Consider the following 26,408-nt stretch of genomic DNA (forward strand, 5'->3'; position numbering starts at 1 on the left):
ATCAGTGATGTTATATCCAGCCACTGGCTCAGAACAGGCATGTAGGAGAAGCTGGAATAATGACAAGATATGATAAATTATGTTAAACCCATAGGATTACACAGTCTAAGAACAGCCAGATTAAAATGAGTTTCTCTCAACAACAGGAAGAGAATAGGTTTTTTATAGTAATACGTTATTATGACTGATTCCTTGCTAATTGCTGACTAATCATGCAACTTGCAAAGCCTGTCTTGTTGCTTGTCCCAAGGTAACTATTCATAGAAGCTTTTGGGTTAAAACACAGAAAGATAAATAAAAGGATATTCAAAGTAATGCAAACCACACTCCATTGCAACTAGTATTTATTAAAAATATAGTGGACAAAAAAAGCAAGCCTCCAAAAAGTAGTCATCAACATCATCAAGGTATATTACACCATGGCCCACCCAGCACCACAGAAACAGAGAGTGCTCTCAACCCATTTCTCTCACAAAATGTTGATTCATGTTTGGTTCATTACCTGTAAATGTGCATAGTTTAAAGACTTGATAATGTAACATGAGCATAAAATGGCACCAAAGTCAGTTTGCCCTGCACTTCAGCCACTCTCAAACCAAGGAAGTAGTGAAATGTGCGTAAGTAGCGAGATGTGCGTGGTGGATACGCGTGTGCTCCATACGGCCCTGAGTCCTCTTTGTGTGAGCTTTACAGCATGACAGCAAACTTGAATCATATGCCCAAAGCATTGTTTTATTGCTGCTGAGTACATCGAGTTTCTTTTTCATTTTCAAAATTAGCTAGAGCCTGGGGCAGGGCAGGAGGGCAGTGTGTGTTGTGTGTGGTGATGGGAGGTAAGTGCTTGTATCAGTCAGTAGACTTAGCAGGTTACATGTGTGCTTCCTTTTCCTGGCACTTTGTTTCCAAGCTGAGCTAAGGAAACTTTTGTGCTATGGGCACAGCAGTTCCACAGATGAACGCAATCTCTTGTATGTGCAGGATTGGGTGGGACTGTCAGTATGGCAGTGCTGGCTACACTCCTGGGAATGACAGGAGTCAAAACTGTAACAATGCATGCAGATTGTCCTGGTTCTGGCCAGAGAGTATGGCTAACAGCATGGGGGCTTATTATGGGGACCAGGGAAGGGGTCCCTTCCAGTAAGGGTGTGGTCATGTAGTGCCTGTTCTCTCTACTATTGCAGGTGTTACTGCTCATTTTCTTATTCCATTGCTGCTTCCAGTAAATTGTTCTTATCTGAACCCATGATCTTTACCTACCGTGCCACCAAATTCTCCTCTCCAGCCCACCACAGGGAGGGAGGAGTGAGAGAAAACGGAACACTAAATTGGGGAATACCATTCCTAAACAACATGATTAATGTACAAATGCTTATGGATTTTGGGCACCAAGCTTTACAGATTTCTCTCCCTTTCAGCTACAGCTGTTATGTCTGTCGCTCTCTGCACCTTATCTCACAATGACAACAAACAAGAATCAAATCAATTCACCTGCAATTGAAAGAGTGCCTTTTGTTGTAGCTGATGTATGAGATTTGTGAAGGATCTCTAGCAAAACCTACTGCCTCCTTATCTGAGATCTGTGCTTACTTTACATGAGCAGGATGTGCAGGGCAGTGTGGTGTGCTCACAGTACTTTAACCTCTTAAGCTTAAGATGATTTTTGGTAGTGTTGTTGACCTTACTAGAGTTGTCTTTAACCCTGTGTGTATGGAGGGAGCACCCTGAATAATGTGCAGCTTCACATTAGCCATAAGCAACCACTAACACCCTGTTTAGAGCACTTAAATTAACATTTGAAAAGCAGCCATTAATACTAACAAGAATGTTGAGTAATTTCTTCTCTAGGACAGTTAATTATCAATGCTACATGACTGTGGCCACTGCTACATTTATGGGGACACTTCAGTGCTCCAAGGCCAGAAGACTTCATGAAAAGCAAATTAGAGAGACGTGCAGGAAAACACTCTGGCAGAGGCAATAGTAACTACCTTCATTTTCCAAGGGGCCACTAGTATTAAAGTCTTTTTTAGCTGTCAGAACTACACAGGTTGCTGGTTACTAGGAGCTGCACAATAGCATTAAAAATTTGGAGTCTTCTAGGGCTTGGTGCAACATCTCCTTCTGAAGTCAGGGAGAGCTTAATACTTACTTCTGTGCATGGCAAAATTAATCCCTTAAGCATGCAAACAAGGCATCCATGTATTTCAGTGCTAAGGTCAAAATGCTGGAACATGCTTCTAACATTGGAAAATATATCTTTCAGATCAGAAAAATAATTCTTCCAAACCCAGAAATCACCTTTCTACATCAAGTTTTACAGACCACAAGGCAGAAAACTGAACAGCTGCCTTTTTTTTTTTCTTTTGAAACTGATTATGTGGGTATTTCCCACTTGCATGTGTCTGTTATGAGGAAAGGCTGAAGGAGCTGGGCCTGTTCAGCATCCAGAGGAGATGACTGACGTCTCAATGTATATCAGTGTCTAAGGGGGAGATGCCAAGATTATGGAGCCAGGCTCTTGTTGGTGGTGCTGAGCAATAGGACAAGAGGCAATGGACAGAAACTGATGCACATGAAGTTCTGCCTGAACTTTTTTACTCTGCAGGTGACGCAGCACTGAAACAGACTGCTGAGAAAAGTTATGGAGGCTCCCTCAAGGGAGATATTCCAGTCTGGACACAACACTGTGCCATGTGCTCTGGGTGCCTAAGCAGGGAGGTTGAACCAGGTGACCCACTGTTGTCCTTTCCAACCTTAACCATCCATTCTGGGATTCTTTGATTCTGTGAAGGGAAGCAGTAGCACTGCAAAAGGATGGGAGCTGCCCCTTGACTCTGACTGCTCCATGTTTATAATTTCTATGGTGAAGTTCCCCAGCTGTGTTCTTCTCACTGTCACCCTCTAAATTCAATGAAGAAGATCAGGGGAAAGACAGACAAACACAATTCTGAAATTGTAATCCTTGACTTAAAAATACTTGCCACATAACAGCATTTGCAGCAGTGGCCTAATTTCCAGAGCTCACAGTTGCATGGTGTGATGACAGCAGGTGTATTTCACAGCACAAAGGGAAAAAAAAAAAAAACAAACCAAAAAGCTCTGTGGTATAAGCAGGCAGGAATCTTTTCTCAATCTCATCATGAGGACACTGAAATGGAGGTACTGGCAGAGTGGAGAAGTCTGTCCTCTAGAAAATACATGTGGTTTTCAACAGGGATAAGTGGTTCAATTGAGCTGGCAGAGTAAGGCAATGCTGGAGGCATGGGGTTGCTGTAATGTACACATCTGCTGACGTCTCCAAGCCCACCAGCTGAGTAGAAGGACTTCTGTAAGAGGCTTAACAGAAACAGTGGTCACTTGGAGGGTTGGGGGTATCTGAATATTAACTAGACCCTTGAGAAGTCTCCCCTCTGCCCGCCTGTCTTACTAATCAACTTCAGCTCTTGGATGACGATGTCATGAGTGACTGCTTTGCACATGTCGTACACGGTCAGTGCAGCCAGGCTGGCAGCTGTGAGAGCCTCCATCTCCACACCTGTCCTCCCCCAGGTGTGACAGGAGCTGTGAATCACCACTGCATGCCTGGCCTCATCCAGACTCAGAGACACCTCAACGTGGTGCAGAGGGATGTTGTGACACAATGGGATCAACTGGCTGGTCAGCTTGGCTCCCTGAATTCCTGCAATTTGGGCTACTGCCAACACATCCCCTTTCTTCACCTGGTTTTGCTTCACCATCCCGAAGGCCTTCTCACCCAGGAGGACCACGGCAGCAGCAACAGCACTTCTTTTGGAATCTGGCTTCCCTCCAACATCAACCATTGTGGCCCGTCCTTCCTCATCCGTGTGAGTCAACTTGTCAGAGGCATGAGGTACCCTGGTACAAGATCCTGAATCCCTGGTATGGAATTCAGATCCTGAAAATGCCTCTTTGGATTGACAGTCCACAGGAACTTGGCCAATAGAAGCATCAAGGCACTTTGTATCAAAGGTGGAGCTTGGGTCCTTCTGGAAGACACAGTAGCCTCGGAGCTGGGTTTGTAGAATTCTGGTTGCTATGTGCCACTGTTTCTCTGGGTGAGATCCTGGTAGGAAAATTTGTCCTGTAAATTTATTTTTCATTGATGCTTTTCTATTTTGTTTGGGTAAACTTGCTCTCAAAGTCAGCCAATGGCTAAATGTGTGGCCCCACTGTTTTGAATTTGGGGCATTCTGTAGGGCATGTTGGCACAGTGGGAATGACATCAATGCAGGCTCTGGGGAAAAAAACAAAAAGTAAGATGAGAAGAACATCTTACTAACTTGAAAGCTAAACTGCCTGTAGCAGCTGAGAACCTTGTCAGAGAACTGCTTGGGACTTCCTGTGTTGCAAAAACCTCAATAAGCCTGTGAACATCCACTTTTTTCCTCTAGCTCCTTTCCTTCAGTCTCATCAGTTTGCTGCATTTCCTGGCTTGCTATTAAAAATGACAAGACTCAGACTTATTTCAAGGTCCCTGACAAAAAGAAACAACCAACTTTCTAAAAGTATCAACACCTTTTGAGAAACAGCAACCAAGAAAGCTTATAGAAACATCAGTTCTGAAAAAAGTGAATCACAGCATCTCAGCATCCATTTGGGACCATCCCAGCACCAGCCTTCTTTCAAAGGCCTTGGCAGGGTTAATAGGAAATTCTTACACTCAGATTCTCAGCTCTGCCTTTCCAAACACCTCCGTCCCAGCACAGGGAGCTGCACTTCCTCCTTTCATCTCCTTCTGCAGGGAAGGGTCATGCCAGCACTTGAGGACAGCAGGGACCAGAGGCACTGCAACTGCACTGTCTACAATCTCAGAGGGTGATGGGAACTTCTCATATTATTGCCAGCTCTTAACATGTTAATGACAGCTGAAGTTTAAGCACTGGAAAAACCACAGTCCCCTCACTGACAGGCAGATTTTAAATCTACTCAGAAGCATGTTCCAAGTTGAGCTGGCAGAGCTCCCAGCTGGCAGAGAGGTAGTAAGCCCTCCTGCCCCTTTTTGCCATTTAATTCTTTGGTTTTGGCATCTGCACTGGGCTAAATGCCAAGGGTGAAGACCTTCTGAAGGAGTCCCTTTCACATAAAAGTGAATAAAAGTAAAGAAAGTAGTATAGAGGTAAGTGGCTAAGCCCTGGTTTAACAGCACCACTGATAAGCATGTTTCTCTTTTTCTGAAGAAATTTGGCATTAGGCTGTGCTCAATAACCTCCTTTGGTAGCTCTGATATTCAAGGACTCCCTTTTCAGCCTATCCACAGGTGCATCAAAGCAGCTTCCTGCCCCTCTGTACATTGCTGAGCTACCTCTGCTGCCCAGGGACTGCCCACATGACAGTAATAGACACAGTGTGGACAAAGGTCTAATTGTGCTCCTCCATATTTTTTTAAAAACAAACCCACCAAACTCTTCCTTGTTAGTCCCAGCCTCTGCTAAAACAAGACTGATGCATTTAGCATCATTTTCATCCAGAGTACTCTCCAAACATTGGTCTGAAAGTACCATTCCTGAAGCTTAAATCAACCACAGATTTCATGATTATAATCACTGCAATAACCTAAATTCAGGCAAAGGCCTTTTTACATCTACAGTTGATGGCCTATAAATAAGATTCCTGCAAGTCTGAAGGCATGTGTTTACCTCAGAGGAATGGGATTAAATGGACATAAACGTACTGAGTGCAACATTTCTCTGCTTTTAAAAAAACAGAAAATTATTTTCTCATTCCTCTTCTCTTGCTCTCTCTTTCCATAGTGAGGTCTAATCTGAATATTCCTTTTAAAATCCAGGAACTCAAAGCACTCTGTTCTTCTGGACTCCTTGATAAGCTTTAATGCTGAGGCTAAACCTCTGTGAAAGTGTCTTGTTTTCAGGAGAAGCCAGACTGCAAAGGCAGACAAGTACTTCCTTCCACAGGGTAAACACACATGGGTGGGAGAAGGGAGAAAAGTTTGCTCAAGTAAAGTGGGAAGTAAACACACTGCAAGAGACAGTAATGAGTGCAAAGCATCTTTGCTTTTCTGAGCAACCTACACTTCTTGAAGTTCTATATCTAGTCATCTCTATTTGCAACCAAATTGCTCATATACCTACCAAAAAGAAAAAAAAAAAGTAATGGTTTTTTTCTGCACCATATACTGAAACCATCTGATAAATTCCACCTCCTTATATTCTATTACTGCACCTCAAGTTTAATTGTGTCAGCTTCCAACTAGCACGATCTCAGGGGGAGAAAAGAAGGCAGCAGATACTTAAATTAATGAGGAAATTCCCATAACTGAAGTGAACCCAGGAGAAGAAGAACCTGCTGAAAGGAATATTTTGATTAAGGGAAATAAGATACAAACCGTATAGCAAAGGATTAGACAACAGCAGTGCAGAGAAGACGCCAGGTTTGGCTCACTGTGTCTAGCAAAACCAATTAGTAATTTCCAGAGCATTCATTAAATTTCATTAAATTAATTCCATACACACACCCCCCCACTGACTGCTTGCACGCCAGCATTATTTGAAGTTTGTAACTAATTCAAAACACAATTAGGAAATCTCCTAATGATTCCCCATGGGTCACAGTGGGATACTCTCCCCTCATCTCCAGTCTCTCCACTGATGCAGTGACTGCCAGCAGTCAGTCTCAAAGGGAGGTGGAAGAGCTGAAGGAGGAGGACCTGGACAGGCTGCCTCTTTCACTGCATGTAAGACAATGTTAAAGCACTTTTCAAAAGGAAGTTGGATTGCTCTGATCTGTAGACATCCAAACATTGCTATGAATGCTAACTTTGGAGTGTGGGAATTCTTTCAAATAGAACTTGAAAAATTATGTAGGTCCCAGTGAGCTGTCAAGAGTTTAATATAGTATTTTTCATCTAAAAAAAAAAAAAACAACAAATTTTTTCCTCATGCAGCAAGCCAATACACACTTTAAACAAAGTGTCCTCCTTACCCTTTTTCTAGAACACAATGCAGCAGTGGCCAAATACAAGGAAACAAAGGCACAATCTTGCACCAGCCAACATGGAAAATTACAGCTCTTTAAAGTGAGGCACCAAGTGAAAAACATTCCCTATGAAGACCTATGTTAAAGACCTCCATGGATCCTATTCCCTAATAAGGGCAACATAAGTACAAACCCTGGGAGCTTAAAAATAGAGTAGTTGTTTTTATAATATCACCTGTTTCAAAGACCTGCAAATTAATGCATGTTCCCCTCCCCAGGAGTACCCGTTTTAAAGTCTGTGTTTTAAGGTGCTCAGCAGCTAACCTTCTCCAAAACGTCAGTGGGAGGATGAGAGTTTGATTTGAAACATAATGTTCATGTCTTTCACCCCTGTTTGTTTTTCTTTTCCCCACACCTTGTTGATAAGGAACAATGAAACATCTTGCAATTAACCTCACAAAGCCAATTCTTGCAACCATATCTTAAGGTTATTTGAAAGACAGCTATCTTACAGAATAGAAAAACATAGGCATGGAAGAGGTAAAATCACACTGAAGGAGATAAAAATCAGTAAGAGAACCACAGCAGTGCTACATCACTCATGAACAGAGCTTTGGGCAGAAGGGAGAGTTAGCAAGCAGCTTCAATAGACACTAGAAGGAAAGGAAAGGCTCTTGGTTCGCAGGTCTTTCATGATTATGTTCTGAGACTTTGCAGCAATAAGAGGCAATTTTAAAAGAATGAAGCCCCACGTCAGATTCTGAAGTAGTAGTGAGGTAGGAACACTTGCATTTCTGTCAGCTTGATGGCTCTCTGTATGTTTTAAACAAAGCTGAATTTCTTAATCCATGGATAAACTCCATTCTGCATCCTTTGTATTTATATGGCAATACAGTCAAAACTCACCTCAAACTGTCTTATAAGTAACTATACAGTTTTACTTGAGTACAAAAGAAAATGGCAGGAAGGTTGATTATCCTTTTGGAAAAATGTAATGAAGTGTCTTAATTAGAGCAGACAAAACCAGGGCTGTCAATTGGAAAACTAGGTAAGGCTCGGTAGGGACACTAAACCTTTCCTCCTCCTCCACTTCAGCATGTTAACTATAAATGGCTAATTAAGAAGCCCATTTCTTTGCCTAAACCTAGGGCAGAACCACAAGCTTGACTTAGAAGCCAAATCTACTCTGTTCCCCCAAAGACAGAAACCGAACAAAATCACTGTTTTTTACGTACTGATTTGTCACCCACCAATCAGGACCATTGGCCGGTTTTTCATCCGGGAAATGTTAAACATGCCTAGAAATAAAATAAGGAACACATAAAAATCCCAGCTTTTTAGGCTTTAAGTCATGCATCTGGTTTAGATGTTTAGTTTTCTGCTCTTCAGAGTGCAACCTGCATACTATGTAAAACAAAGCTCAGTGAAGACCAAGGGACCTGGAGGAAGAGGAATCCAGCGTGGTATAATTTAAAACTATTAGCTGCCTAATTCTCCAGGCATCCAGCTGCTGTGGGTCTAACACGCTGCAGAACCCTTTCCAAGAAATCTTGCCATAATGTGAATTACAGCCTACCTACTACAGAATTCAATCTATGTGAGACTATCTTGTCTCTAACAATGGCATTTGACTGTTCTAGTTTTATAGATAAGCTGTTAATAAGTGTTCCAGTTCAAAGAAGTTCAATCACAGAAAGCCCCAGGGACAATAATGTGATTAACACAAACTGGGAGAAGATAATGTCAGGTAAATGCTGATGATGGCAAAATTACTTTAATAGACTCTTCCCCATCCACTCCCTCCTTTCTCAAACCAGAATTCATAAATAAAGGGTTTACAAATAAAGGAACCAATCCCTCCCCACCTTCCATTAGGTTTATAAGGCACTATTTTATCTGGGTCAGATCAATGTCCTTTGCAAGTTAGTCTACACTTATTAAAAGCTACCTTTAAATTTGTTTCACACATTAGGAGAAAAAGGAAAAAACTACTATTATTAATCTGTCAGAATCTGCAAGAAAACAAAAGGGCCAAAGCATATTTTTAGTGTACAGGGGACTAATCCATGATTATAAAACCAGTTCATGTACAAGAGGTCAGCATTCCCAGCTGGAGCCAGATTACAAAAATTCGGGTTCAGATGTTAATGTTTATATCAATATAAATTCAGAAAAGACAAATGCAGCCTGAGACTGTGACTGCATCATCATGGACCTTGTGTCACGACCTTACGCAGAGCACTAGATGAGTACCCACAGTGTCCTGCATGGTGACAAAGAGATTTGTCACTTCTAGAAACATGTTAATGCAGTACTTGGACTGACAGCTCAATTTAGTCCTTCTTTTACAGTAAACTAATTTAAAAAAAAAAGGATTCTGTAGAACTACTTAGCTTTACACTTTGTTGTTGTTGCCATGAGCAGTGGTATTCCCACCTATTTGAGAGCAGAAGTCAGTCCAAAAGTCTTTCAGACAGTTTGGATTCTAACTCTCATGGAAGGTTACAAGTACGAAGACATTGTTTTCCTTATCACTGCTGTTATTTCTCAACAAAGTACAACAAACATACCAGCATGCTGTTTCTTTTTTCTGCCCACTGCTGCTCCAATAATTTTAATCAACTCCTCCTCTGAAGCACCCGACCGTAGGTGATCCCTCAAGGACACTTCTGAATTCCCAAAAAGGCACACCTGCAGCCAACCCAGGGAAGCAGAGGAGGAGAAATGAGAAAGAATAAAATAATTACTTTTACAAGTATTTTGTACTAACCTCAGAGTGAAGAGCCTTGAAGAGCCCTACCCTATTGAAGGAAACATTTCTGGAGATTGTTTTCTTTATCTCTCCTCATGTACACGCAGACAGCCTGGGATGTTTATGCAGCCTAAGCTCATTGGACCTTCAGGTTGCCTCAGTCATCTGATGTTAGGCAGCAGCACAGCTGTTGTCAGTATCAGGTGACAATGCATAAGTGCCAATTTTAAATTGAAAACTTTTAATTTTCCCCCAGAAACTGCCAGTTTCAACGTGGCAGGAAATGGTTATCCCTCCTTGTTCTACAGTCATTGAGCAAATGTACAGGCTGCTCTTGAAGGAGAAGAGCTACAAGTTGTTTGGGAAACAAGACAGGATCCTTGTGGAATGCAAAAGCCAAGCCCTCACAGCTGCTTGGACCCTTTTTTAATGAGAAATCATCTGCTTGTCACATGTTTAAGATGATTTTGAATCAAAGATTAGAATAAATGTTTATATTTACTGGCCTTGCAACCATGTTTTACAACTGAAGTTAACTATGTTAGCAAAACAGAGAAACCAAAAAAAAGGTGATGTAATATCTCCCTAACAGCCTAACAAGATGGAACAAGAATTCATACAGGATAAATAAACAGGAGCTAGCTGGTAATACTTATGTATCTTTACATCCCAGCTACTTTTAGGGCAAAAATTTCAACACTATTTTCACTGCATGAAATCAAAAAGAATCCTGCTTCACTACCAACCTTTAGGTTCCCATCTGCTGTTATCCTCAGCCGATTGCAGGATCCACAGAAGTGCTCTGACATGGATGTGATAAAGCTGATTTGTCCCTGGAAATGTGGCACCTTGTAACTCTAAAGAAATGCAGAGGAGAAAAAAAAAAAAAAAAAAGAGTCAAATACAGACTCCTAGCTTTTATAGCTCCACTTGCCTAAAGACCAGAAAATCTTTTTTAACATAGGTTTTCTTCAGGCCTAAGATCATATCAAAGAAAAAATAAAAGCAAAGTGAGTTTTTCCAGGTGGCTCAGTCTATTTTGCCCCGTTCCTAGAAATCTCAAACTTGTTAAATGCTTGCTCTTGTAGTTATCAAATAACAGGTGATGCCTGTAGGAGCATGGGCTAGAATTTCCCCATTTGGCACTGTACACTCTAAAACAATATTTTTTTCACTGAACAACTCTTCCGTCAGGATTATTAATGTGCAGACATAGACTGACAAAAGTTTCAAAAGCTGCAAATACAGGATACAGGCCTGGCATTCTTTATATCTGAGTGAAAATACATCTAGAAAACACATTGTATTTATAAAGGTACAGACTATGACTAGGACTTCATAAGCATCGAGTCTCCTGCAGGCAGCTTGACCAAAACCTAGGAGTTACCACACTGATTATTTATTACTTTGGTTGTCAAATATCAAGTCTGAACTTGGGATAATTTCGGGATTTAAGGCAGGGAAGGAATAGGGGCATGTTTCACACGTTCTCTGTCCAACCCCACCTTGGCTGTGCTGGAAGTCTCACAGGGTAATTTCTCCAATTCTGGCCATCGCTGTTTAATTGTATCAAGCATTTCTTTGTAGCTCACCATCTTCTTGAAGTTCCATTTATTGCCTAGAATTAACAAAACCAGCCTAATCTTAGACTGCGGATTTTATTTTCTTAATTAGCAGAGAACCACCTTCACATTCTCTGCAAGTGTCACTTAAGGTGACACCGAGGTGTCCCAGCCCCAATGAGTCCTTCTACACCTTATGAAGGGAAGAAGATAACCTGCAAAAAACTTCAGGCAATTCCTAATTCCCTTGAAGAGCTTACAAAACCTCCAGAGACAAGTCTATGGGGTGAACATCCACCAGCCAGCTCACTTCTGTCCAAGAAGAATCTCAAAGCAGCAGTACTTACCATCAAAGGGCATGTATTCTATGAACCGCACGTCAAGGGGCAGATCCTTTGTGAAATCCACGAAGTCCAGCACTTCATCCTCATTGAAGCCTCGCATCACCACACAGTTTACCTGCAGGTAAAGCAGACACCTGAAATTGGTGAGCAGAGTACGACCTGCACCCCCAGCTGCACAAAGAGATGGTATGAATTCTCCTCGTTACTTCTTGGTGAGATCTTCAAGTTTTTCTCCAGTTTTACTAGAAATTATTCACAGGGTGGGGTGGGAGGTGAGATGGAATATAATAAATTCCTCATCAGGTGATCTCTAAGTATGGTAAAACAAAACAGTTTCAGAGTAAATAACACTGGCTTTACCTTAACAGGATGGTAGCCAAGTTCAGTGGCTTTGTGGATTCCTTCCATTACCTTGTGAAAGCCTAAGATACAAAAAGAGTGAAAAATAATTTTTATCGTTTCAAAGCAGAATGCAAAAGGTGGTTATTTAGTACAAGACAAAGAGATGACAAATAAAAACCAATCTGATTCAGCAGACAGGGCTGAAAGTAAGAACAGCTGCAAATAAAAAGACTTTAATTATACCCCTCCTCACAACCCTCAAAGACTACCAAGTTACTATACTCAAGTAATTGAGATCAATATTAACCTGATATTTGAGTAATCAACAATACTGATATGATTTTTTATATCCTTGGATATCCACATATTATTAGCATAAGACTCTGCACTTCCCTGTAAGACAGCTTTCCTTGTGTTACATTCTTCTTAAAGGGAGTGGAAAGAATTTATGAACTGCTTCCAGATGCACTGAAGAAGGAATAATAAATTTATGTTTATTTTATAGTAATGGCTTCTGTCTTTTCTACAATGACAGAATTTCTCTGTTCTGAATCAGACAGCAATGTTGCTAAGTGAATTTTAAAAGGATTTTTCTAAAGTACATTTGGGGTGGAATGGGTTTAGGAACAACAAAAAGCCCCTTGATTCCCTGTTCAACTCTGGCTACAGATGTAACTGGCTTCCCAAAGCCAGTTCTTCTGACTATCCATTAGTCAGAAGATCAGAGGCAGCATTTTTCAGGATCATCATTTTTATGATGATTTTTGATGATTTTTCTTGGTGAACAAAATGTGGCAGGGATTAGAGCATTTAGGAAAGTAATTCAATTGGCCTTTGACTTTTGAAAAGAAAGATGTAAAAAACTACAGTAACTTCAAGGAATGAAGTGCCCAGTTTCAACCTACCAGTTTCATCACATTTAGTGTGGCCTACACCTGCCAGCTGCTCTCAAACAGAAATATATAGTTAATTTAGGGCAAGTTTCTTTGCCCCTACATGTACTTCTTAAAGCTGGAAGAAAAATAAAGCAACGATGCAGTTTTAGAATTCCAGGGTCATTTAGGAAAGCCTCTTAATGATCTCATTCAAACCCCCTCTTCTGTCTACTTTCTTTAAAGTTAAGACCTTTCATCAAGACATCCATTCCATATTTTGCGTATTATTCCCTCCCTGCCAGACTCAGCAGCTGGCTGAGAACAGAGGTGAGAAGAATGAGACAGCAAACTCCTGAGCTCTGGGCACACATTTCTGATGAGTGGAGGTGCTCAGCTGCTCGCCCCATGTCTGTGAATGCCTCTTCTACCCTAGCAGGTTCTAGACTAAGTTCCATTCCTGTTATGCACATGAAACTCAGGTATGAGAGACCAAACAGTGTATGAGACTGAGCTCCTTCTTCCAAAGCTGTAATCTTCAACAGTAAATACTTTATACGTGCTAATAAAAGGGCAGTATGTCTCAGAAGTTTTGATGACAATCCCCATAGTGCTCCTAGTCATATGTTTTTCTGCACAGGTCCATCACCCACCTTTCCTTATCTATGATCTACTGAAAACTCAGATTCTCTAGTGAACAGATCATACCTTCATTACTCTGCAGATGCTTTAGCAGAAAAAAAGCAGTAACTCAGTAGTATTCTGTGCATATTTAATATGGGATGAATCAGAAAAAAAGAAAACTAAAGAGACAAAAATTTCACTTCACTGCTCTCTGGCTAGTAAAGGCATCATAAAGCATGGACAAAGGAAAGCAGAAAATACAACTATTTAATAAGCCAGCTCTAACACTAATCCTGGCTGCAAAAAGTGGTGAAGAGCAAATTTATTTCACATAGTAAAATAACTCTTGCAAACAAATATTTGCAGTTATGGCCTGTCACCCTTCTCAATCACCATGTGCATGTGCCCAGGAAGTTTCCAGCACCTGTGGTAGATCTCATTCCAATTAAGCAAGATTGCAGGCAGATTATGGCAACAGAGATAACGATACACTGCTGTAAGCACAACCCAGAGCCATGAATGGGACCAAAAATCTCTGCTACTGCTCAGAAAATCTCATCTGTCACCACAAGATTACAGAAAGGAGAAACTCAACGTAACTAAACAGGCCAGGAAGTAACCACTTCTCCTCTTTCACCCAATGAAAAATTTCAAATTTCATCATATTTGATTTCTTCTGAAGTCAGAACTTTAGCCAGCTTTGTAGTACAGAGAACCTTAGAGCCACCCAGAAAAATCCTATACGGAACAAAACCTCCCAGCATTTAATCCTTACAGAAAAAGAGGGTTCAGGCCTATTTAATGATACAATTACAATACATCAGTACCTCACTTGTATAAAACACACACAAAAAGAAAAGGACAGGCCATGAAACAGGTTAGACTGGCTACCTGCATGAATGCATTTTTCATTTGTTCACCCCTTAGAATGTGGTAGATTGGAAAAAGTAGAAATATTACAATACTCTAAAATGCTTTCACACGTCAGTGAAATGTTTGATGATCTCACAGTCATTTTGTCTATCCCAACCATCTGCAAGTAGGAGCAGATGTGATGCAGGGCACCTGCAACAAACATACACATTTTCTGCATCTTCTTAAAACCCTACATGGACTTTCCAGCAAAAGAGAGAAATTATTCCACGTTTCTCAAGTTCCTGGTAAGCTCCATAATCAGATGCCACCTTTACTTTCCAGAGAAGTTGTAAGCCTGTAGGAGTCCAAGACCAGGAATCCCTCTCAACTTAACAGAGCTATATCTTGCTGCATCTGGAATTGCCAAAGGAGACAAGGTAGCTCAGTAGGACAGGCACTCTATTCTCTGATCATTCCATACTAGGAAATCTCCTATTAAATAAAAACCCTCAAAAAAAAAAAAAAAAAAAAAGAAGAAAAAAAAGGCATTTTACATCATTTCAGCCTTTAACCTTAACAAAAAAAAAAAAAACCAAAAAAAAAAAACAAAACAAAAAAAAAAACCAAAGCAATAGAACTCAATGTTACTTTACTATTTTTACCTGATCTCTGCTTGGGAAAAATATCTATGATTTGGAGACTTTTTCTCCTTTAAAAAAATATTCAGTTTCCCTGTTAATTGTCTATGCTGTTCAGTTGAGCAATTTCTCTCTCTTTGTTGGTAAAAGATCTTTCTTTCTTTAAAGGCAGAAGAGAACACTTATATAAATAAAAATTACCTTCATCCCCTAATAACTTTTAGTTTACTTTATAAGCAGCACATTCCTAACAGCTTCTAATCAGATATGAAGATCTCTGGCCTTATAATTCAGGAAGCTGGAAGCTCAGGTTTGCCCCTTCAGTGGCAAAAGAAAGGCTTGTTCCTAATGAATGTCACAAACCATGTAATACTCAAACACAGAGAGAGAAGGAAAGAGCACAGTCAACACCTGTTTGTGATTAGTTACTCCCAGATACCACTCTGGGAGCCAACTGTGCCACGACACAAACGGATCAATGCAATAGCCTACGTTGGAAGGTTAATGCTCCAGCCAGCTTTGTGACAGGAACTGATTTCTGCACCATGACACAGAAGCCTGGCACTGAAGTAGTGCTCCCATAGAGACTGTTGACAAGGACACCTTTCTGTACCTGCCAGCACAATTTGGGTTTGCTAGCAGTGATTCAAATGCTGACATTACTTCTCACAGCATTCCAGATTCCTACAATCCTTTCCCTACATGTACCTGAGGCTGTTGCACCATCTGGTGGCTACTTAGAGGTTTTGTCAGAATTAGAAGTTCACAGACTGCTGAAGTTACAGTGCTGGACGGGAAGAGAATGACACAACATCAAATCAGTTTTAGTTTGGACGGAAGCCCAACCATGAAGCTGAGCTCCATCAGCTTTAGGATTCATTTAAACCAGAATCTGTAAGACTGGGCATATTCAAGCATTTCTTAAATTTTACTTGCAATTACTTGCTCAGCAGGAGAGAAGTTACAAAGCCAACAGCCCTCCTCAAATTACCTCAGGCATGGTTTATGTTTATTCCTATTAAAAAGTAGTGGATATGGAACATCACTAACCACAAGTGAGACCATTGCTAGCACACCCCAAATATAACTTCCAGAAACTGCCACTATTCATGACAAGAAGTTCAGTTCTTGTGGCGTCTTTGTCCCCAGGTGGTATAGCAGAAACATCTGGGTTTTTTGAACAATATTAAAGAAGAGCAGCACACAAGACTAACACAAGATTTGGAGAGTCCTCTTGAGGGCTATGACTAACCAATTATGGATTATATGACTAACCACATGACTAACTGTGGTAAGCTGAGCATCTTCTACTTCACCAGCTCCAACGAAAGGGGCTCTACCTGCTAAGCATTACAGAAAGGACGAAAAAAAGTCACTATTGAATAATCTAGTATAGACTACTTTTCCTACCCTCAGAAGGATAGCAATTCACTTCCCCCGCAAAGTAACTGACTGTGAAAGACATAGTAAGCAATTCAGGACATTCCTGCAAGTATTACCACAGCTGCCTTAGAAGACAAGTTTGTACCTTTCCTTCGAACAATGAACTCAAATTTAGCTGGCACCAAAGTATCCAGGCTAATGTTAATGGCATTCAGTCCTGCTTCCTTCAGCCGGGGCAGCAGTCTGGTTAAGTTGATCCCATTGGTTGTGACAGCAATGGTTTTCAGCCCTTCTAGCTTGTAGAGTTCACCTAGGAAAGAAAAGTAAAAAGAACATTTTAAAAAAGTAGTTAAACTAAAAGGTTTAAAGGTTACACAGAAAACCCAAAAGATTTGTGAAACAAAGAAAAATGTATCACTGAATGTGTGAAGAAAACGTAGACACTTCAGTGCTTTGGCCTTCTTCCAGCTGTATTGGTTTAAGAGACCAATTTTAGCACAAATCCATTTCAAAAGATATGAGAGAACAGTTCATTGCAAGCAAAACTGGTGGTAAAAGTTTTGTTTTATTAAAATGCACACTAGTTTTGTTCCTAATTCCTTAAATACCTACTTTATTGTTGAAAGGCAGCCCCTGATTTTGTGTACTTTCTTTTCCTCATCCACCTTTGCAAACTGAATTTTATGTTCTGCATTAATAATAAGCCATCCCTTTCACAACTGACACCTGACCTGTTTATTTAGCAACTTCTATCCTACAATGCTTTACCAAAAAACAGTTCTAACCCAGAGGCAGCTGCCAGCAGTAGAAGTTTAAACTTATGAAAGAAATACCACATGCAGTCCTAACTAAACAGAAAAAGGTCAACACACTAGACTATTACAGAGAATCCAAGGCAACAACAGCCAAAGGGACAAAACATTTGCACTTGACAACTGAAATATTTCCATTACCAGTGGTAGCCCAGCTGACTGCAGAGTGCTTACACAAGACACTAAAAAATGGCTAACAAGAAAACAGTGTAAGAAACAGCTAATATAATGAGATTAAGATTAAGAAAAGAGATGCCTCCTTATAAGTCAAATGCAGAAATTCTCAGCATACCAGATCTCCAGAGATCAAACTTTCAAACCTCCAGTTATCAGTACAATAACAAACAAGAAAAAAACACTCATAAAAAACTCGCAGAAGCACAGCTACAGCAAAATAATTGACTTTGGTTTTTCCTCCCTCCCTCCCTCCCTCATAGCCTCCACCCTAATTATTTAGGAAATATTTGAAGAACCCTTACTCTTGAGGCAGCTGTAATTACAGCACAAATATTTCATAGTCCCTTCATCCCTCACTATTTTACCTCTATTTATTCAAGTTGATAAGGGCTTTATTTCTGCTTTATCTCATTGCCTAGCTCTTTTCAAAATATTCACCCTAAGCGAAGTCCAGAACACTGGAATGGGTCAAGCTAGGTCACAGAAAAGATGCTGAAGTTTACAGCAGCAGCATTTTGGAACATGATTAGGAGCTCCATAAAGACATAAGGTTGTGGGGAAAGAGCAATCTTTACTAAGAGAGATTTTTTTTCCTGGTCTTCAGCTCTCAAAGTCCTCCCACATGACCAAGAATAACCTCTTCCTAGAGGATAAGTGCTAGTGGCTCAATTTTGCCAATGATTATTTAACATTAGCTATCACTAGAAGCCTAATCTTTGTGAGAGTAAAGGATACATGCTACAGCCAGAGGATAGTTTGGGAACATCACTACTTTTATTTATAGCCTCAGAACACACAAAATGCTCAGCCTCAGAATGACTGGGAAAAAAGTCTAGGTGCCATAGAGGTTTCATTGCTAGAAATGTAAAATGCATAAAGGTATTGAATAAAACCAATGTCATTCTCAGCCTAAAATGGAAAAAAATTTAAGAAGCAGCACCAGTTGATTAGATCAGCACAGGCAGCAGCTGATTTCCGTGCATCTTTTCCCTCATCAGACAGGACGAGATACAGGATGAGGCACTGGAAATACACTAATACATGGAATCAACTGTACTAACAAACTGGACAGTAGACAACTGTGAGAAGTTAGAGATGGGGGCTTAACACTAACACCAGTTAGTTAAAAAGGACCAGTGAGAACACTCTACCAGGTGTAACATTCACACTGTCTTGGCTTCTCGACCTCTGAAATTAAAAGGGATTAAAGAGACTTCATAACTTTGTAACTCTCTTTGTACCTGTATTAAACCTGTTTGCTGACCTTTGGTCATTGCTTTAGCACCAATCAGCACAAGAAAAGGCAACTGACAAAAACTAACAAGTAGAAAAGGAAACAGAACACATGCTGTAAGTCCATTGCATGAAGCTAAAACGTTTATGTCAAGCTTGAAATAAACCACTTTACATTTATGTTTTCCTTTAGGATATGGAGCATCTTCTTAAATAGACAATTTTTTTACATATTCTCCTCCAATCATTTCCCTAACTGCACTTCTCCCGACAGACTCCAGAAAAGGTGTGTATGCTTCCTAACACATGAACTAAGTCTATCCTACACCACTTCACTCTTGAAATGGGTATAAAAAGTTGCTATAAAAAAGCATCCAATATTCCACCCTCCACCCCACGGAAAATTATTTCATCAGTGCAGATGTGTACTCCTCAGACTACTAATAACAAATAGCTATCAGAGAGTTTATATCCAGTGTGTATTTAAACTTTGAGTACCTCAAAGGGGCTGTTTTCTATATTTCACTATCAGCTGCTTCAGAAAAGTCTCAAACATATGTTTTCAGCAGTCCCCAGGACACAATTTAGCTTTCAGCAAGTGTTAGATGCTGACTCACAGTTTACACACATGGATCTGTTAAAAGATTTTACATAATCTAAAGAACTGTAGCAGGTCTCGGAATAGCATGGTCTCCTACAGTAGCTTCAAATTACATCTGTTCATTGAAACAACTAAAAAACTTGAATTTGTTATTAAAAAATTTGGTAGCAGAAATCCAGCAATAACATTTTTGAGCTTTACTCAAAAGAGTAAAGGTATTTCACATATCATCTGTAGTTTGGAGAAAGGCTTGATGAAAGTAAACCTATCTTAAACCTCAAGCCAATTCAGCATCAGATATATTGTAAGCAGCTTCTCCAAAACCATCTAGAAAACCAGACTACCTCTATCCCAGAACAAACCAGTACATTGTGCTAAGATGGCTTCAATAAAGACGCTTTACTCAAATTCTGCAGAAGACATTTTTGGGCTTGATTTTCCCTCAATGAGTTTTCCCATAGTTGTTGCACTGATATATTTATTTTTGAGTTTCTTATCGTGATCCCAGACTGGAGCACCATAGAGTAACACCAAAGGCTGAGAAAACAGAAAGTGTTTGTAGACCTAATTCAACAATTTTCAACAGGCCTTAAAAAAGCCCAGCCAGACTAATACAAATCCACAAGAGAATGAATTAATATAGCATGACAAATATCTTGACATCCCTTACCTTCACCCCAAGAGCACTATTCTTATCCACTAAAATGATCACTATGAATCTGTCAAAGTTCAGCTGTGAACAGGAACACAGGCAGAATAATGAAAATCCAGTGGTTCAAAAAGATCCATTTCTTCCTTTCAGGCACAAAAATTAACCTTTGAGAATTCTATCATTGGAGTAAACCAAAACAAAAAGATGTCTATCCTTCCGGTACCAATACTTCTGGATTGAAGCAATACAATAATGATTTTGCAGTGACCCGACTACTCCACTTAGACTATCAACATCATAAGAGCTGTGTTAAGTCATCAGCTACCACTGATAAATAAAAAAGGTGCCTACAATACACTAAGAAAGCTCTGAACTGAACTGATGACATGGTTGGTTTCAACTCATTTTCATGCCAATATTATGTGCTGAACTGAAAAGCTTTATTGTATTTTAAATTGCAACCTAATTTATAAATCTAGTTCCTTTTTACAGGAGCCAATAATTATACCTATTATCATTGGAAAGAATCTATTATCTTGAAAGAAACATGTCTCTTGAAAGGCATACAGCTTCCTCAGTACTGAAACCACCCCAAACCCATCATGCATGGGCAAAATGTTCCAAACAATGATATTTCAGAATTCTAAAAAGTTAGTGCAATTTCAGAATTCACAATCAAAGTCCAAGAAGACACACCCCAGCTCACTCCAGTCACACCTTTTCCAGCTATGAACAGGTCAGTTCTACAAACTACAACAGCTCTGCTGCTTCCTTTAGAAGGTCATCTTCTTTGGAAAAGGTCTTCCATCCAAATCCTGAACAAAACTGAGCAGAGGCAGAGAACATTTTCTGCATAAAAGCTCACTGCATTGGTAGACAATTTTTCTTCTTTCAAGACCTTCTTCTTCCACATAAACCTTTCCTTATCTTCAGTACTTAGAAGAGTGTATGCCCAGAAATAAACAAGTTCAGTTGTCTACAATACACCAAAGTGTACCCACCTACACAGCCTTAATCTAATTCATTGCCACTATACAAATCTACTTCAAGATACGAGACCTTGGACAGAGCAAAAAGCACCTGACCCAAGAAACGAGATCTAGGCAGTGTCATTGAACACAATACCAATCAAAGCAACAGACTTCTAAAATTTACCCAGTAATTTACCCTCCACTGAAGTAACAGTCTTCATCAATAAGTGTAAAACCAGGTTTTCCACCATTCCTTACTAAACATAAGCGACATCTGCTATCCTGGTAGCAAAACAAAACCACTGAAAAAACACACTCCTAAAAAATCAAAGAGAAAGCTTGTTTTGTTTGTAAGCACATATCACTTGTTCCTCCTCACTGAGAACCTGATCATATAAGTTCTTGATTTTTCACCATCAGGCTGCATTATTGCAAGCTACTGTAGTAGATGTTGAATATAAAAACAATGCTAAGTACAGCTGGTATAATACAAAGACACGTAAGATCCATCCAAGCAACAGAGCAGAATTGGAAATTTTCTGAAAGGCACCGTGCATTTCACAATGTTGGGAAAAAACACCACAGTACATGTGTAGTTATTCTTCCAGTTGCCAGACTGAGTCAGTGGATAGCTGTAAGAGCAACTCTTGCATCAACATGTACCAAGTCACTCTGAAACACTGTACTGATTTGGAACTCACCCACAATATCCACCACATCGGGACGGATAAGTGGCTCTCCACCTGTCAGTCGGATCTTGTCCACACCTTCTTTCACAAACAGTCTGGCTAAGGTGATTATCTCCTGGGCAGTTAGTAGCTCTGATTTCGGAGTCAGTTGAACACCTTCCTCAGGCATACAGTACTGACCTTAAAAAAAAGGATTCAGAAATACATGAGGCAATAAATAACCCCCAACAATTAATCTAATGTTGATGGGCAAAATGCACCAAGGGCAGCTGTCTTTAATGGATGCCAAATGACACCAACTGTACAAAACTTTCACAATCTTCTAACAATTTCCTGGCTTACTTCAGAGGAAAACCCAAGACTAAGTTGATGTGCCTCCAAATTACAATGGATCCACTATGAAGAAAAAGATGACCTCACTTCTATCTAAACTGCCTTCAAACAGAGACACCAAGTTCAAGGCACAAGCACTGGAACATCACCAGACTTTAGAGACATAATTGTGGGAATGCCTAGGTATGAGCTCTCCTGCTTTTAGAGACTTTGGACACCAAGCATCATTATTTAAACCACACCAAGTCTGATAAAAGATCTGTCATTTTCACCTGTCCCTGGAAGATCCCTAGGCTTGCTCCAGGTTTCCCATCCCACCAGTAGCTCAGCCCCAATTAGTCTCTATCTGTCATTTACTGTTACTTTGTGAAGACAAAAAACAGCACAGGGCCAATACAGCAATATTACCCTAACCCAAACCTTGGCTTTTGCACAATATGTGCAGAGGAGTTTTGTGCAAGGAAACAGCAGACACTTACACCTGAGGTTGCATTTCTCAGTCAACGAAATTCGCAAGTAATTGTGCTGCCGCCCAAAGCTGTCCATCAAAAAAGCAGAGAATGGAGCAGCATGTTCTAGTACAAAGCGTTCTCTTCCTGAGCTTTGTAATTCCTGTAACAAAAACAAGCAAGTGTTAAATATTTGAATAGTTACCCTGTCAACTTGCTGTATAAATATCAACTTTGAACTCAACTGATAGTTATTATTCCATTCTTCCCCACATGAACAGCTGCCCAAGGAAAACCATTGTCATAAGTGGCCAGTTTTTATTAAGTTTCACACCCAATCTTAATCCATTTCTACAATTTTCCCTGTCTTTGCCACAGGTGCTTCAGGCTTTTTTTGTGTATAATAGAAGGTGTTTTTGTTCAACTGCCTGTCTCTTACCAGAATCAATGATCCAGGATCACCTACACTCCCTACAGCCCTTGGGTAAATGGAATGATAGAGAAGGGGCCCTTCCTTCACTTCAGCACAAGAGAACCTGAAGCTGATGAAACACTGCATCTCTGCTTGTGTTCCTACCATATCCCATGTGCAATATTAACATCTTTTTAACAGCAAAAGTGAATTATTGCTGTATACAATTATGTTTCATGACACCTGTCTTCATTTCCAACAAAGTCTTCCTGCCTAAACCCATATAACAGAATACCTCCAAAAGGCTTGTCTCAGTTAAAAGATTACAAATAATGCAGGGCATGGTGGAACTGGAAGAGAAGTGTGTGATTCTGAACACCTGTTCAAATTGAATAAAAAAGATCAGAATTAAAAATAATTCTTTATTAACTGTCATGAAGTGAATATTGCAAGTGATTTCTACTTAAATTTTGGGGATTTTTTTAAGCACAATGCAATACATTCTAGAGCAGCACGATTTTTAGGAAGTATGAGTATTTGGCCTCTAGAATGAGGGCATAAGAAGGATGAGGAGCTGCTGGAGCAAGACCAAAAAGCTGCTCAGATGGCTGGAGCTCCTCTCCTAAGAAAACAGGCTGAGAGAACTGGATCTCTTCAGCCTACGGAAGAGATAGATGGCTTTGGGGAGACATTATCACTTCTCGGTACCTAAAGGGGACTACCGGAGAGCTGGAGAGAGATTTCTTAAAGAGTCTGTAGTGATAGGACAAAGGAGAATAGTTTTAAACTGAAGAAGAGTATTTAGAGATTTAGATATTGGGAAGAAATTCTTCACTGTGAGGGCAGTGAGGCAGTGAGGCACTGGAACAGGCTTCCCAGAGAAGCTGTGGATGCCCATCCCCGAAGTGTTGGATGGGCTTTCAACAAGCTGGTCTAGTGCAAGGTGTCCCATGGGAGGGGATTGGAACTAGATGATCTTAAAGGCTCCTTCCAATACAAACCATTCTAGGCTTCTATGACCACATTAGGTATCAAATATTCTAAATAGTAGCTGCAAACAAATACAGTTCAGTTTATACGAAGTAACTTCAAAATATCAGTACCATCAACGCCAGAAAGGTTAATTATAGCAAGGTCTAAATGCAGGGAGTCTTACTGCCTTTAGCCCATGACTTTCCAATTACAATGTTATAGCTCTCTTTTTCTATACCTATAAAGCACAGCTGAAACCACTCTGCTACTTTTGGAAAATATTTTGGTACCTCAAGTGAAACTTACAGTAACTGAATAAACTCTTATCACAGTACTGCAGAAAAGCAAGAGTTTACCAACATGTTTTTATCAGCTGGTAGATACTTGCTTCAGGCATTACATACAAACATCCAAAACCAACATAATTCAAACTCTGCTATAAGTATTTTCATCTACTACAACAGAGTTAAATTAACATTTTATAGGGGGTCAATTTGGTAAGTCGTGAATGAGGCCAGCTGCCTAGCATCACTAAATAAACCAGAGAAAACAAAATAATTAAGGGAACCACCTTCACTGGGTCCTTGTTAGTTAACTACATACAGACATTTAACAGTCAGTGAATTTCATATCTAGTGAAAAGGCACACACAAAACCATTTCTGTATACATGGTGTTCACAAAGTTTGTGCATGTGTGCATGTGTGAATCAGCTGCAGCATTGTGCCTCACATTAAAATTGTGCTGACTAGTTTCGACAGGCTGCAGCAGGCAAAATATTAAATAAAGTTCTGACATAAATTTAAGATACAGAATTAGGAATCAAACAAAATGACACATTAGTGGGTATTTAAACTGCTTACCTAAGCAAAAGTCATGACTTGCATCCAGTGAAAAACAGACATGAAATCTCCAGACATACTAAATTAAGAATGTATGGGATGATGCCAAGGGACTGGACAGGAACACACAAAGCCACAGCCATCAGCTCCCTGGCTCTGGTTATCACTAGTAACCAAAAGAGCTAATCCTGCACAGGATTTCCCTACAGTCCTTGCAAGAAATCTAGAAATGGCCAGCTAAAGTGCTGAACCACCCAGGTATGCTCCCTCAAAACATTTTATTGTGAAAACATTTGTAAGAAACATTTGTGGGTGAATGGAAGCCATAGAGGACCCTCAGTGATCAAATCAGCCACACAGCAAAGGTTATCTGGGGAAAAACCCAACTTCAGCCACCAGAAGCCGCAGCAATTTTGTTTCCAGCTGTGCTAACACCAGGCTGCTGCTAAACTTACAAGCAGGAGTAGCCATTCTTGGCAGCACAATCTTTTCCCTAACCTTTAAACAATCCAATATACTTGATCCAAACAGCTTTGTGGTAAGATAAGAAGACCATGCTCTAAGAATATCCATAGCAGTGAGGAGCTAAAGGAGACAAGGGATACAAAGTGGCTGTTTCAAAGCCCAGAAAACATATGTTTACCCCTGATAAAACTGCAGTAGTAGTTTCCACAGAATTGCTTCTCTGCCGGAAGTAAGCAATGCCTTTCAGTTTCAGGGGCTGCAACAGCAGAGGCGTATGGGGCGCAAGGCCGGCCCTGCCAAGACTTGGCCCTCCCTTCCTGGCAGCATCAGAAGTGTAATTGGCAACCACTCTGCAGCCACACCCACTGCTCACACACTTCACCTCCCCTTCCTGCAGCATTCTGAAAAAGTCACCTGGTTTTTAAACTCTCAGGGAAAATGCTCCAGCCTAGAGGTGTGTGAGTGGCGGTAGTGCTCTGCACAGCTTTAGGTTACCAAAAAAATCCTAAGTTGGGAATCCCTTGTTTTGATAGAAATGCTGGCTCTGTTCCACTTAATGTGTTTCTCCAAATACAAGCCAGGTTAACTCAAAGAGCCCAAGTAAATACCCAGACTTCATTTCTTCATCTTCTTAAGTCAGAAAATTCAACCCTGAACAGACTAAATTTAAGAATATTTTAAATCTACCAAACTCAGAAAAAAACACAACACAAAAAGTGTTTTTTTCTTGAAAACTATGCTGCTTTCTGGCCTGGCTGGATAGCTGATGTTCTCCTATTATTTTGGAAAGGTGTTCATATTTGAGACAGAAAGCATTCCCAGGTTTATTAAAATTATCTGAGCCCCTCTTGTGGGAGCCCTCCTCTCCTGTTTCTTTCCCACCAATGTTTTTTTTCATCTTTTTTAGGATTGGGCTTCCTTACCACTCCGCTTGAAGGCAGAACAGTACAAACCTCTCACCTCCCAGTTTTAGGGTGTGCATTACAGGCAGGGAAAGAAGGGAAAAGTTGTCCTCCCTGGAAGAAAGGCAGGGGCAAATGAGGGACACTTTATTGCTTTTATGTAATGAAAGACAAAACAAAGAAAAGCATATTTTCAAAGACAGTAATATGCTTAAAATAACTTCTTGTTTTCAGGAAAGAGCCCCCACTGGAGTGGGACACAGGAGACCAGTTCTGTTGCTGGTCTGTCATCCATCTGCATGGCTCCTGGCTCCCTTACCTATGTAAGGTAGCTAAAGTAAGAGGAATAACACTGCCCTTCATTAATTACTCTAAAGTGAACTGTAAAGAAACACATTAAAAGAACAGGTACTCAGCAAAGATTGGTCTCAATAAACTTAAAAGTTTCTACTGGAAATAACTAACTCTTGCTGTAAAGTAGTGGGTTTTAGAACAGGGGAAAGAAAAATGTTTTACACAGCTACTAGAACTTATTCCCATCATATTCTTGTTGTGTATAAAAATGGGTTTGTC

The 26,408-nt window shown here is 40.2% G+C and overlaps 1 protein-coding gene across 4 annotated transcripts in view; it reads right to left on the bottom strand.

Annotated features, from left to right (window-relative positions):
* Nucleotides 1-327: 327 nt before the first annotated feature.
* MOCS1 (molybdenum cofactor synthesis 1) overlaps nucleotides 328-26,408 on the bottom strand; it is a 29,990-nt gene continuing 3,909 nt past the window's right edge. For 2 of the 4 annotated variants that reach the window (XM_038132388.1, XM_038132389.1), the window contains exons 2-11: nucleotides 22,274-22,406; nucleotides 21,474-21,641; nucleotides 16,472-16,636; nucleotides 11,973-12,034; nucleotides 11,616-11,727; nucleotides 11,212-11,324; nucleotides 10,453-10,563; nucleotides 9,525-9,645; nucleotides 8,205-8,252; nucleotides 328-4,255 (exon numbers count right to left, since the gene is read on the bottom strand). In XM_038132388.1, the coding sequence (XP_037988316.1) occupies nucleotides 3,387-4,255; nucleotides 8,205-8,252; nucleotides 9,525-9,645; nucleotides 10,453-10,563; nucleotides 11,212-11,324; nucleotides 11,616-11,727; nucleotides 11,973-12,034; nucleotides 16,472-16,636; nucleotides 21,474-21,641; nucleotides 22,274-22,406 (1,902 nt within the window). In that variant the 3' untranslated portion in view covers nucleotides 328-3,386. Of the gene's footprint in view, nucleotides 4,256-8,189; nucleotides 8,253-9,524; nucleotides 9,646-10,452; nucleotides 10,564-11,211; nucleotides 11,325-11,615; nucleotides 11,728-11,972; nucleotides 12,035-16,471; nucleotides 16,637-21,473; nucleotides 21,642-22,273; nucleotides 22,407-25,893; nucleotides 25,939-26,408 lie in introns of those variants that run through there. The other 2 variants (XM_038132390.1, XM_038132391.1) reach the window with 2 other exon arrangements.

Source organism: Motacilla alba, chromosome 3, assembly GCF_015832195.1.
Source record: "Motacilla alba alba isolate MOTALB_02 chromosome 3, Motacilla_alba_V1.0_pri, whole genome shotgun sequence".
Taxonomy (NCBI): domain Eukaryota; kingdom Metazoa; phylum Chordata; class Aves; order Passeriformes; family Motacillidae; genus Motacilla; species Motacilla alba.